Raw genomic sequence first — 13,762 nt, forward strand, 5'->3', positions numbered from 1 at the left:
CTCCAGGATCCTTGCGAGCTGGTCCGTTGTTCCACGACCAGGACGGAATCCGCATTGTTCCTCTTCAACCCGAGGTTCGACTACCGGCCATTCCAGCGACTTGGAGTATGATCTGGTGAAATATTAACCTAAGTCTGTCACATCATATGGATACAACTATAAAGATACAATTTGCCTGTTCCTAGCACAACACTTTGCGATGGTTAGCTTGTTACCTGTGACGATATATGCTAAATGTAACGTCTCTTTCACATTAGCAAGTGACTGACCTATCTGGGTGCGTTTTGAGATGCCTGATGAAGTTCGACGTTGTTGATCCAGCATCATTTATCTTGGTGCCACACACCTTGCATGTAGCTGTTCGCTTACTGCCACTGTTTACGAAGTTATTGGAAGCAAAACTAATGACAAAAGGCACAACTCCGGGAGGACTTGGTGTCGCCATCATCAATGCATTTTTTTATATGTGAGTGCGTGCATATAGGCATAGCTCATGCGTTACGTTGTAACGTTATGGCAAATGGCAGGGGACATGCAGCTCGTCATACGTTTCCCCAACGTATATGCGCCAATAAAAGAAAATAGAATTTAAAAAGCAATAATTGCATGAAAACTGGTTGTTGACGAGTCTCGAAGCTCGAGTCTGAGTCAAGTCTGAAGTCTTTTGGGTCGAGTCGCAAGTCAAGTCTGACTGAAGTGCGACTCGAGTCTCAGACTCTAGTCCCCATCTCCGTAAAATGGTGGTCAGAATAAAACATTTTAGTTATTGATATTTGACTAACTTTAGAGACTAAACAGAACGAGATCAAGAAAATGTAATTTCTTCACCATGTCTATCTTATTCGATTTGACACACACACACACACACACACACACACACACACACACACACACACACACACACACACACAAAAAACAACAACAACAACAAAAAATAGGTGGCCGGTGTGCCAGTTTAGCTGGTGATCATGTTAACTGGTGATATTCGAATAAAATCAGTGAATATTCAACAAGGCCCTGCCTACTTTTTAAGAGCGTTCTGCTCTGCTTCCGCCCCTCGAGAGCCAGAGGTTCACATTTTCACAAAGTGTTTGCAAGTGAGACAAAATAATGGATATCGCTGAAAACATCACCAGTTTATGTGTAATACATGTCCATTTAAGCATTATCCACACAAATACGACACATACTGTATGAACGGAAACAAATAAAACGAAACAACACACGAGATCTAGCTGGGATTCGAACCTTGGATGTCATGGACAAAAAAAGTTGATGTATTAGCTTCTACATCATCTATACCACTACACTACATACCACTGAAATTATTTTGTGATTTCTATCTATATATTGGACTTTTAGTCTAAGTTAACACAGGTTAACATATGAGAGAAATATACGCCTATATTAACTGGTGATATCACAATTTAACGTGGGCAAATGCAAGCCTCGAAACAGTAAAGTAGGTTCATCTTTGCCTCACATACCAAAACCTAACTGATGTACAACAAACAGGGGTAAAAAATAAAAATTTGGGGGTAAAAATGAAACACGTCAGTCATGTGCAAATGTGATCTTCTATCATTGCTATTGTGGGCCGTCTCATACGAAGAATGTGTAGGCCTATCTCAGCACCAACCTCTCTCTCTTTCAACCTGTGCCACAAGTCAACTGATCATACTTGTGTTTAATTTCATTAGACCCATATTAGGAATCTGAAACGGCAACATATCTGAATGTTATCAAACTCTCAGTACATCAAAGTTTTGTAATCATATACCATAATGACCATTTTGTGTCGTCAAAGTAGGCCAACAAATTATGTGCGGGATAAATAAAAGTCAAACTCGGAGAAAATAAGCTTCATATGTTCTTCACTTCAAATCACTAGACTTTTGCTGCAACTCACTTCATAACTTAACCGAGACTAAGATAACACTAAGTCGCCCGAGAGAAAACGAGTATCAGTTGACTTGTGGCACAGGTTGAAAGAGACTGTTTGTGCTAAGATAGGCCTACACATTTTTCGTATGAGATGGCCCACAATAACAATGATAAATGATCACGTTTGCGCATGACTTACGTGTTTCATTTTTACCCCCAAAACGGAATGAAGTGTTAAGTGGGTTCATGCCAGTTTGTTGTACATCAGTTAGGTTTTGGTATGTGAGGCAAAGATTAACCTACTTTACTGTTTCAAGGCTTGCATTTGCCCATGTTAAATTGTGATATCACCAGTCATAGTCGTATATTTCTCTCATATGTTAACCTGTGTTAACTTAGACTAAAAGGCCAATAAAAGTCCAATATATAGATAGAAATCACAAAATCATTTTAGTGTAGTGGTATAGATGATGTAGAAGCTAATACATCAACTTTTTTTGTCCATGACATCCAAGGTTCGAATCCCAGCTAGATCTCTAGTGCGTCCTTTCATTTTATTTGTTTCCGTTCATACAGTATGTGTCGTATTTGTGTGGATAATGCTTAAACGGACATGTATTACACGTAAACTGGTGATGTTTTCAGCGATATCCATTATTTTGTCTCACATGCAAACACTTTGTGAAAATGTGAACCTCTGGCACTCGAGGGGCAGAGGCAGAGCAAAACGCTCTTAAAAAGTAGGCAGGGCCTTGTTTTAACTGGTGATTTTATTCAAATATCACCAGTTAACATGATCACCAGCTGGCACACCGGTCACATAGTGACATGTAAATTTAATACGCCAGGCTAAACACCCATGTGCCACTCCTTGTTTGGCTTCCCCTGGAAACTCCATGTTTTAACGTCACAACGCTATGAATTGTGGGTAACTCCCTTAGGCAAAGTCTGTAGTTTTAAAACCCGATTATATTCGGCTTAAGCCCCGGTTTCTCAAACGCCATGTAAACACCGTCCCCCGGCTAAAATCTGAGTTTTCATACCCTGGTTAACAGACCTAGATAACTAGATAACCAGAAACCTTAAAACCTTAACTGGATGTGCATGTGCATGCTCCATAGGTTATAACTGTCCATCCTCACTCACCACAGTGGTTATTGACCCTGAAATAGAAAAGAGCAGTTAGAGGCAACAGCGCCAAAAACAACAGCAACAACACAAGCTTTAAACCTTTAAACCCACTGAGGACTTCGCCATGGCAAGCTAACAAGCTATCAAGAAGACCCATTTCTGATCAGACGTGGAGGCACATGTTTTAAGTTGTGATTTTGACAAAGTGTCTGGAAGAAAAAGCCTTATTCTGACCAGTTGTACTTTGGCAGAGGGCCACCTACTATACTGAAGGTGGAGTTACTCCTGTCATTCTTCCCATTCATCCCCAGCTCATGTATACGGGGAAAACCCCTCTCTCTCTTCCTGTTTCTTCTCTCCTGTGCCTTGTAAAAGCAAAAAGCAGCTCCGTCTTCTTTCCCTTTTTTTTCTCTCACACTTTTCCTCTTTCTTTTCTGTCACTCTTTCTTTCTCTCACTCAGGGCTGTGTCTCACTACAGGCATTATAAGCGACTGCAATGGGCCCCCTAACCACCAGGGTGGCCCATGCAGTGTTTATTTAATTTTTTTAGGGGCATTAGTACAGTGGCCCTGAAGTGCAAACCACGGCAGCAAATCCCACAATGCGACAGCAAATGCCACAACGCGACAGCAATTTGCCACAACACGACAGCATTTCGCCACAACACGAGAGCATTTCACCACAACACGACAGCATTAGTAAGACTACTACTTCTACACTCTTGGCTTTTATTTTGAAATATTTTACTTCCGCGTCACCTCACCCTCACCCTTAATTGTTTTTTTAATTGAATCGAAAATCGAAAAAAACATGCTATTTCTGTATGAAATAGCATGTAATTTGTAAATTACAGTGCAACCAATCAGGACGAGGATCAATGTTCAATATGTACCTACCCTTTCTGTTGTGCTGTTGTGTTGTGGCAAATTGCTGTGGTGTTGTGGAAAAATGCTGTGGTGTTGTGGCTAAATGCTGCCGTGTTGTGGCAAAATGCTGTCGTGTTGTGGCAAACTGCTATCGTGTTGTGGCAAAATGCTGTTGTGTTTGGGTGAAATTCTGTCATGTTATGGCAAAATGTGTGTTGTGGCAAAATGCTGTCTTGTTGTGGCGAAGCATTTGCTGTCGCTTTGTGGCATTTGCTGTCGCGTTGTGGGATTTGCTGCCGTGGTTTGCACTTCAGGGCCACCGTACAAAACTCAACTCTAGTCCAATCATGACATAATAACATAATACAAGCCAGTTTAGCTTGTCAAAGACATGGGGGCCCCCCTTGTGTACAAAAGAATGAAATTTGGCATGATCCATAAGTAACTTGGGTGAATGGTGATGACATTCAGAGTCAACAACCCAATGAAGGAAAATAAAGCTCTCCTACCACTCCTGAGCAGAAATGTGGAAAAAGAAAAAATCTGAAGAGAGAGAAACAGGCAGAAAATACAGGTAAGGAATTATCTATTTAGCTTTTTTTCTTTACAAGAGCTGTTGACATGGTGTTAGTTGAAATGAAAAAGGGTCATTAGCCAGCTAACGCAAAGCTAGCTATCATACATTGCAATACATTACAGTACTACCTACTGTTTTTTGCGTATATTTTTTTACCTAGGATGGTGAAGGCATGTCCTGCTCTACCCTGCCACTGATTGGCTTACCCTGATATTATTACCCAAGCCTTAACTAATCTCACACCTCATTCCTGAACCTAAACCAACCCAACCGATGAAGGCAACAAGTACTAGCCAATTAGAGGCAGAGTAGGGTGGATCATGACTTTGCCATTCTAGGAAAATAAATTGGTGTACCGTTAATGTTAGCTCATGCAGTATTGAACCAAAATATTATGACACAATAAATGTGTAATGACAACTCGTTTTTTTGTATTTATACAGTTGGGTTAAACCGTAAAGCTTTTATCCAAAAAGCCTTCGTCATTCAGTGTTGACAACTAGGGGAAATTTATACCTAAACAGTCTTCTTCTTTGGAATAATGTTATAGGCAAGCTAGCCTGAAGCAGAGAGAGTTTAGAACCAAGATGCCTCATCTGTTTCACATGGGTTTCACCCATAGACTGTAAAAATAATGGACAAAGCTTCCGGGCCTAAAAAGTGAAACCAATGCAGTTAAGGTGCTTTAAACCTGCATTCTATCTCATTTACAGCGGGGGCAACTCCACTGGTTGCAAAAAGAAGTCAGTTTCTATAGAAGTCTATGGGAAAATGACCCTACTTTCTTACTTGATTTATTACCTCAATAAACATTTTCATTTATGGCCTCAATTGCTACTTTCAAGTCTTCCTTAATACAGCATGACGTTCATTTGGTAAATTATGGTCCCATTTATTTTAAAATTGACGATAAAGTAGGGGATGCTTTAGGAGTGTGGCTACACGCTGACCTGTTAATCTGGACAAAGCCTTAGTAATGCAAACCATGGCACTGTGTACATTAAAATTGCCGTGAACTTGTACTTAACTGCATTTTCGTCTTAAACTTTGACCCTCTCACTGTGTGTTTTCGACATTTGGTTGCCTAAAAATGTCTTGTTTAGTGTTCTGCCAACCAAGCTAGCTAGCTACCACTAGCGTTAGCTGGTAACTTAAGGGAAAGTTTAGCTTAGTGCAGTGCCATTGCAACTATAAACAACACTGGCTTGGCCGTGTATTCTCCCTAGCTCGAGCCTGTCGTCAAAAATCGCCACATCCGGTTGCAAAAAAACAAGATGGCAACGCCTGTATCATCAAACTCGATGGCTTCAAAACGGCAGTCCACAAACCAATGGGTGACAACACAGATGCTACGTCCATTATTTTTAGTCTATGGTTTCATCAATGCCACGACTCTTAAGAAGACAAGCGTCAGGTCCTGAGTCTATTGATTCCAATGGCAGAAGTGAACACAGATTATGACCGATTCTTTTGCCCCATAGTCCCTAAAGTAAATACTGGACCCATTTTCCACAAGCCACATATCTCCCGTACCTTCTGACACTAAAATGGCCTGTTTCTGTCTCAGGAACAAACTCGCAGTCTGGCAACACAGATAAGATAAAATCAACTAGTGTTAGTGAACGCCCTAACAAAACAAATCTTCGTAATGCTAAACATAGCTTTTATCTGTGTCTAATGTTAGCAAAATAAAATATTAATAAATTGTGCAAATATAACTTTTCATCCATCCACAGGACATTCAATACACTTTCAAACAAGGCCATGCCCATTTAGGAGACGGGAAGTGTGTACAGTTTCATACCAATTGGCAAAGCGTGTAATGCGCAATATTCAGGCTTTTGAGTAATGTTGCATTACTGTACTGTATGTTAACGTCTGCTAACTTTCAGAGCTGCAAATTAGCGACATTTTAACATAGGCAACAGTATTTACTGTTAGAAATCCCCACAACATAATCGTCTACACAACATCAGCTGAATAACGGCTCATATGCATGAGCACTTGCTTTTTTTTTTTATCTTACTTGCTTAGTCTACCTAACATTCATTACTTCCATAAAGATGCCAGTCTAGGGATATTTTAACTACATCTGACTTTAGGGTCTTAATCTACAAATTAAGAATGCAATACTAAATCTGGCCAGAAGATGGAAGTATACAGAAGAAAGAAAATCAAAACAGGTCAAACAATACACATAATATTATTAAAATTGATATTATACAGTGATTTAATGATACTTTTTTATTTTATATCAACAGATCCAGCTTCCCCAGGTAGTCTACATCGAGTCAACAGCCTGAAACTACCTCAGTTACTTCAGAACCCATAATCATCAGTTACTTCAAAACCACAACAAACAACTTCAAAACATACTGAGAAATTAAATAGTGTAAGATTTCGCTTAAGGCCCCAAAATGTTTAGAAACGGCCCTGCGCTCTCGCGCTCTCTCTCTCTCTCTCTCTCTCTCTCTCTCTCTCTCTCTCTCTCTCTCTCTCTCGTCAGAGAGGTGGAAAAAACTCCTCTGATGGTGTTGAGGCTCCTTTGCTATCAGAAACAGCGGAATGGGGGGAAGGGAGGCAGAGAGCTTGAGCTCCGCCTCGTCTAACGTCAAGTTTCCTAGAAACGGACAGGACTAGACGGAAATGTGCAAAGTTTATTTCAAAATAAAGGTGTCAACCATTTTCGGGTGGTTCAGTTTAATTTTAAATTTTGTCCTTTGTCCAATTATTTATCCATTAATATCCAGAGCTGGATTAACCCACTTGGGGACCCTTGGGCAAAAATAAGCAGGGGTCCTTACACCGTTATCCCAAATTAGTTGACTTTACTAGAAATGTGCGTGGAAACCCGTTGCCTTAAACCGTTTAAGTTTTTACACAAGGTGAAACTTAACAAAGTTGTAATAAACCAGAGCAGTAAGTTGATGCAGTAGACAAATCAAGTTTACATTAGTACCCATTACTAAAAACCATTAGTAAACATACATTATTTTTTTCTGGAGTCATGGTGTCTAAAAAAGCATGTTAATACAAACATAAACAACTTATGACTACTAATTAAATAATTTGTTCATATTAACATTGTGTTTTTTCCTTTATGATATTATGACTAAATAATGTATTTAATTCATTTGCTCCAGAAAAAACAAGGAAAATAATCAACATAAAACATTGACATTTTACAATGTATCGAACCACGTGGAAAGTTTTACTCAGGCGACAGAGTTACTGATTTCCAATCTGTGTATATAACATTGAACGCTTTCTCACTGCCCAGATGCGATCAGTCCCTACCCGGGTCTCGGTCATGGTGCAACAATAAATGTAGATAAACATGAACACTAAATCACCCATACAAAACACAAACACTAAATCAACCATACAAAACTAAAAATGCTAAAAGTTTAATTACAACTAATTCTGGGTTTACAGTGTACTAACCCCTAAGGCTCTTGTCATTTTGATTTGAAATGATATTGCTATTGATAATTTAGTAGTGCGTATTCATAAACAAATTTGGAATAATTCAAACTGTCACAATTAGAGAACCTGAGTCTTGGGGCCGTTGCCTTTGCTGGGTTGGTAATCAAGCCTTGATACAAGTTTATGTTTAAAATCAAGTTTGACACACTGCAAAAAATTATATAATTTACTTGCTTTATGTAGTGTTGGTATGTCCATGGTAGTCCATACTTCACCAAGGTATATGTCAAGGGGCATATGCTGAACATTCAAGACAAAAGGAATTTAGCAAAACACAATTTTTTAATGTTATGGCATTTCATTAATTTGGTATGACAATACAAAGAGATAGTGAACATGAGGAAAGAAAGGGAATGTTGACATGCAACAAAAGGTACCTGTTAAAAGCTTCCAGCTAAAAGGAATGCAGTCATTATTATTATTACGCCTGTGGTTTTCCTGGGTCTATTGTTATTGTGTTGTATTGTATTAGTGGTTCTATTTCATATGTGCTCTGCCGTCTAATGGGCTTCGCTATTGGTTTACCCTCTCGAGGCTCCGCCTTGGCACACTAATCAGGTGGTAGCACCCTATGGCACCTGCCCCCTATAAAGTCCCAGTGGATGCGTTGCTTGTCTCTCTTTTTTACTCAGCCACCTTGAGTTTAAATATTTACTAACATGTATTAGTTTGCCAGGCTAAAATGCTTAAGGCAAAATTAGCCAGATCTTCCTCCACCAGCGCTGCAGAGGAGGGTCTGGCTAGTCCACATAGAATTCCGGGATGGGAGAAAAAGTTATTGGCATTTCTTTAAACCAATTACAATCATCATGGCTGGCTGGCCTTGTTTTGGTGGAACATGTGTATGTTCAAGTTGTTTTAGTCGTGCGTGAGAAAACTCAAATTGGACAGATAGTCTAGCTAGCTGTCTCAATTTACCATGCAGAGATCTGAGGAGCAGTTCACCATAGTCCTCATAAATCCAATGGAGTTTAAAATTCCAACATAAAGAAAGCAGAAGGAAACGGACATCGGCGAAAATACATGCATATGTCTGAATTTCCTGCGGCACCGGAGCAATCCCAGAAGTGGAATGTCGAGGATATAGACTAAGGCAAAATCAGATAACGTTACCTAGCTAAACAAGCCCACCACAGGATTAAGCTAGCAAAGCCCTGGGTAGGGAGCTAGCTTACTTCTTGCTGGGCAGTTAAATCACTAGCAAGGGTTTTACAAAGAGTCAGGTATAACCTCGAGTCATGAGGCCTGTCAAAAGAGCACTGCCGAAATTTTGACATCCACCTATAGGAAGTTGGGACCAATAGCATCTCCGTGAATCGATTTTTTTCTCATTGTCACTTGGGTTTGTCCAACAACAACAAAACAGTATCTTTCTAACTGAAGCTTTTATTTTGAAGCATTAAGCGGAAATGTTATTTGGGCTGATTGACCCTCGTGTCTCGATGGCCAGTCAGCCTCTGCAACCCACCGCTGCCTCTTGAAGGGGAACACACACACACGTAGGCTAAACACGGTAATCTTGGACGCCTCTCTCTGGCGGTAGAGGACGCTTGATCGGACCGCGGAGGGGGTCAGGATACTGCTTCGGTTCTGCCCGGGAATCGGTTAACTTCTACCGGACGCGGAGCGCTCTGAACGGCCAGCGATGCGGGAGCAGCTTCGGAAGTGAGTGCTGGGCTGGGGACTGTTTATTGTGGAGATTAATGATGGTGATGGTAATTGTGCTGGTCGTAATGCAGTAAACCTGTTCACACAGATAACACATTTGCTGTGGGGTTTCGTGGCCAGCCGAGAGGCGGTGAGCTGGGGCAGAGATATCCCCCACACTCTGCACTATTTCAACTGTAATCCAGAATATGCGCTAAAACAGGCATAAAAACTGGTCAAATAAGCATTTACATTTTATTTTTCATGGGGAAATAGATTTTCTCACTTCTTGTCTGCCGTTAACTCATTTCTGCAAGTCCATCCAAAAGGCATCTCACATAAATGCCAGCATGTTAAAATACGTGTTGTGGCCAAGTAACAAGCATAGCAAAAAAAAATTCACAAGTAAGTTTAAAATATGTTTTTTTCCTCATGGATGGATCCCATAGCGCATTAAACGGAAAATGGGACGTTAATTCTTCCATGAAAATGGAGGAAAACTGTTGTATTTGGTAGCCATTGAACCATAGACTGTTAATAGTCAATGCATTGAACCCAACTAGCCCCTTTCTTCACAGCGGCCGTTGATTGCTGTTGCCGGGAAACCAGGCGAGGTGTGCGGCCAGTGAGGCTCTGATCCGCTCGGTCCCGAGCCGTGCATTTCCTAATTTTAAAGGCTCTATGCACGGTTTCACTGGCTAGTTGCTGCCATGTTGGAATAAAACGAAGGGCATTGAATGCTTTAAAGCAAACATAATAGCTCTGTGCGGCCTGCGTGTTTGCCCGTATGTGTTGAATTTGGCCCGACAGGGATTTGTGTTACCCTAATTTATGCGTGTGTGCGTTGGCTGAGCTTTTGCAGAGAAAGAGCCATACAAAGCAAAGCGGCAATGCATCACTGTGTTGCATTCCTTCACAGTCACAAACGCGCACACGGAGGTGTAAAAACAATCACCTCCGTGCCAGCAAAGCACCCCGTTTCTTGATAAGTGCGTTTTTGCACCGTGTGTGCGTGCTAAGGTGTGCATGGCGATTTTGATCTGCTGCGTTATAACGCCCGGCCTCACTTTTCTGCACAAACAGCGGGGTTTAAGGTTTATGCGTGTTGTCCAGCCGTGGTCCAGATCATCTGCTGATCAGTGTTTAGCTGTAGAGTGGGATGTGGTTGGCCTGCCCTGATATGACGTGTGTGTGTGTGTGTGTGTGTGTGTGTGTGTGTGTGTGTGTGTGTACTTCAGGAGTTGGTGAAATGAGAGCAGGGGATGCGGACTGGATGGTGCAGATTTTTGGCACCAATGTGATTGCAGGTGTGTGTGTGTGTGCACTCATTAAATACAGCTGAGGAATAAAAAGCCTTAACACACAGATTCAACTCCAGTTGGTACTGACGTGCTCAGGCATGATTGTTATGGCTTGTGTGTGTGTGTGCTGTCTTTGTATTCAGTGTAGATGATTATCAACCACAAGCTCTAGTTCAGCCTGATCTGTGGTTAGTGATGGAAGAAACTTCCCCACATTCAAGCTGCACGCCTTTTCTGTGTCACTGTGTCAGGTTTGAATGACTAATACATTTAACTGTTATTTCTGTATCGGCATGTGAGAACAAATTACTGGTATTTATTATAATAATAATAATAATAATAATAATACATTTTATTTAAAGGTGCCTTTCTCTGCACTCAAGGACACAGTACAGGGATACATAAGACATTAAAAGCAGCAAAAAATAAAGAATACAACAACAATAAAAACAACAGAAAGAGACAGAGCAATTGACATCAAGTGGAATAGGCAGTTTTAAACAGATGTGTTTTGAGTTGCAATTTGAAATTGGGGAATGAATCAATGTTTCTGAGTTGGGGTGGTAATTAATTCCAGAGACGGGGAGCAGAGCGGCTGAATGCTCTGCTCCCCATGGTGGTGAGACAGGCGGAGGGGACAGACAGGTGTATGGAGGAAGAGGATCTGAGGGAGCGGGAGGGAGTGGGACCCTGGAGGAGATCAGACAAATATGGGGGGGCGAGGAAGGCCTTGAATGTAAACAGGAGGACTTTGAATTGGATACGGAACTGGACCGGGATCCAGTGGAGCTGTTGGAGGACAGTAGTGATGTGGTGAATGGAGGGGGTTCGAGTTATGATACGGGCAGCTGAATTCTGGACCAGTTGAAGTTTATGGAGGGATTTGTGAGGGAGGCCGAAGAGGAGAGAGTTACAGTAATCCAGATGGGAAGTGACGAGACTGTGGACAAGGATGGCGGCAGTGTGGGGGGTTTATGTGTTCAACTGGTTAATATGACCTCTAATCAGACTGGTCTTAAGAAAGAAATTGTGACCAGTAATTAAAGAAATGTATAGCACTGAAAAGGCCAAGACAGCCTGGTAATAAATGGTGCTGGAGCCATTTGATTTGATAACTAAACTATACTGTACATAGTCACAGTGGGCATGAAGATGATGAAAATATTGATGTTCCTCCTATCACCAAAAGCTAGTTAAAAGGTGGGAGCAGGCTTTCCTCTGAAGTGACATGATGAACAGTGGCAATTATGTAACAGTCAAGATAATACAACTATGACTTATAATAATAATAATAATAATAATAGTAGTAGCAGTGGGCGTCGAGCAGGACCACAGCACCAGCCACAGCCACGATCCAGGTGCCACCACAATACAAGGAAATCTGCGAGGTGAGAAAGCACAGTGACTCTGGGGAAGATGCTAAGTTAGTAAGTTACATTTATTAATGGGATATAAATGCATACAGATGGAGAGAGAGGAGGAGAAAGAAGCTCAATGTGTCATAGGAATCCCCCCGGCAGTCTAAACCCATAGCAGCAAAACTAAGGGCTGGTCCAAGGCAAACCTGAGCCAGTCCTATAACTATACGCTTAATCAAAGAGGAGAGTTTTAAGCTTACTCTTAAGGCCCAGACACACAGAGCCGACGGCCAAACGTCAGCAGAAAAGGCAGTTGGGCTGGTCAGTCTCCTCAAATTGGTCAAAAAAAGTGCCTCAGAACACACCAAAGCGATGAGACGTAATATGTCTCCATAACAGCAGGCGGCGCTATCTGTATTGTCGCCCAAAAATGAAAACCCGGCAGCTGATTGGACGAACGCGTCACGTGGGTCTTGTTTCTCCGGAAATTCAAAGACAGACTGTCATGGCAGCTTGTTCAGAATACAATCTCATATTGTACTAAAATAGTTCACCGAAACGAGTTTCTGAAAAGGTTTTAAGTGAGAAATAGGCCAGGCAGGTGCTGAATCTGTCTTCATTTCAGTTCAACAAAGGTCAGTTTAAAAGATTTTTGTCAGATTTTGAGAGACTCTAGTCATTCCGCTCCCCGTTTCCGGGTTAGCACTCTACCAATCAGATGGGTCATTTGAGTCCGACTGCCGGCAGTGCCCGCCCTGCCAATTATACATGTCAAAATGAAGGACAACGGCTCCTCGGACGGACAACGGCACGGAACACACCGAACAGACTCGAGTCACTGACCTCACCAGACTGTCCAACGGCCGATTATAGGCTCTGTGTGTCCGGGCCATTAAATGTGGAGACGGTGTCTGCCCCCTGAACCAACTGGGAGCTGGTTCCACAGGAGAGGAGCTTGGTAGCTGAAGGCTCTGGCTCCCATTCTACGAACCACAAGTAACTCTGCATTCTTCGAGCACAGTGTTTTAGTGTGGTAAAAGGGTATTATGAGCGTTTTAAGACATGAAGGTTCCTGACCATTAAGAGCTTTTCATGTGAGAAGGATTTTATGGGGAGCCAGCAGAGAAGCTATCACGGGAGAAATATGATGTTTTCATAGTTCTTGTTGTGCCACAGCATTCTGGATCAACTGGAGAGTCTTAAGCCCCTGAAACACTAACCCGACGGCCGACCGTTGGCAGAAAAGGCAGTCGGACTGATCAGTCGGCTCCCCGAGGTCCAAAAAGTGCCTCAAAGCACACCTAAGTGACGCCGACCTGAGCGTGTAATACGTCTCCATAACAGCAGGCGGTGCTAATCTGTATTGTTGGCCAAAAAATTAAAACCGGCAGCTGATTGGACAAACGCGTCACGTGGGTATGGGTTCTCCGGAAATTCAAAGCCAGACTGTCATGGCGGCTTGTTCAGAATACAATCTCACATTTTACTGAATTAGTTCACCGAAACGTGTT

The 13,762-nt window shown here is 41.8% G+C and overlaps 1 protein-coding gene across 4 annotated transcripts in view; it reads left to right on the forward strand.

Annotated features, from left to right (window-relative positions):
• LOC144512721 (dystrophin-like) overlaps window positions 1–13,762 on the forward strand; it is a 377,468-nt gene that overhangs the window by 283,106 nt on the left and 80,600 nt on the right. The window contains exon 1 of one of the 4 annotated variants that reach the window (XM_078243605.1): window positions 9,361–9,610. The exons of the other annotated variants lie outside the window; for them this stretch is intronic. Within the exon in view, the coding sequence (XP_078099731.1) occupies window positions 9,591–9,610 (20 nt within the window). The 5' untranslated portion in view covers window positions 9,361–9,590. Of the gene's footprint in view, window positions 1–9,360; window positions 9,611–13,762 lie in introns of those variants that run through there. 4 annotated transcript variants of the gene reach the window in all.

The sequence above is a fragment of the Sander vitreus genome, chromosome 24 (genome assembly GCF_031162955.1).
Source record: "Sander vitreus isolate 19-12246 chromosome 24, sanVit1, whole genome shotgun sequence".
Classification (NCBI taxonomy): Eukaryota; Metazoa; Chordata; class Actinopteri; order Perciformes; family Percidae; genus Sander; species Sander vitreus.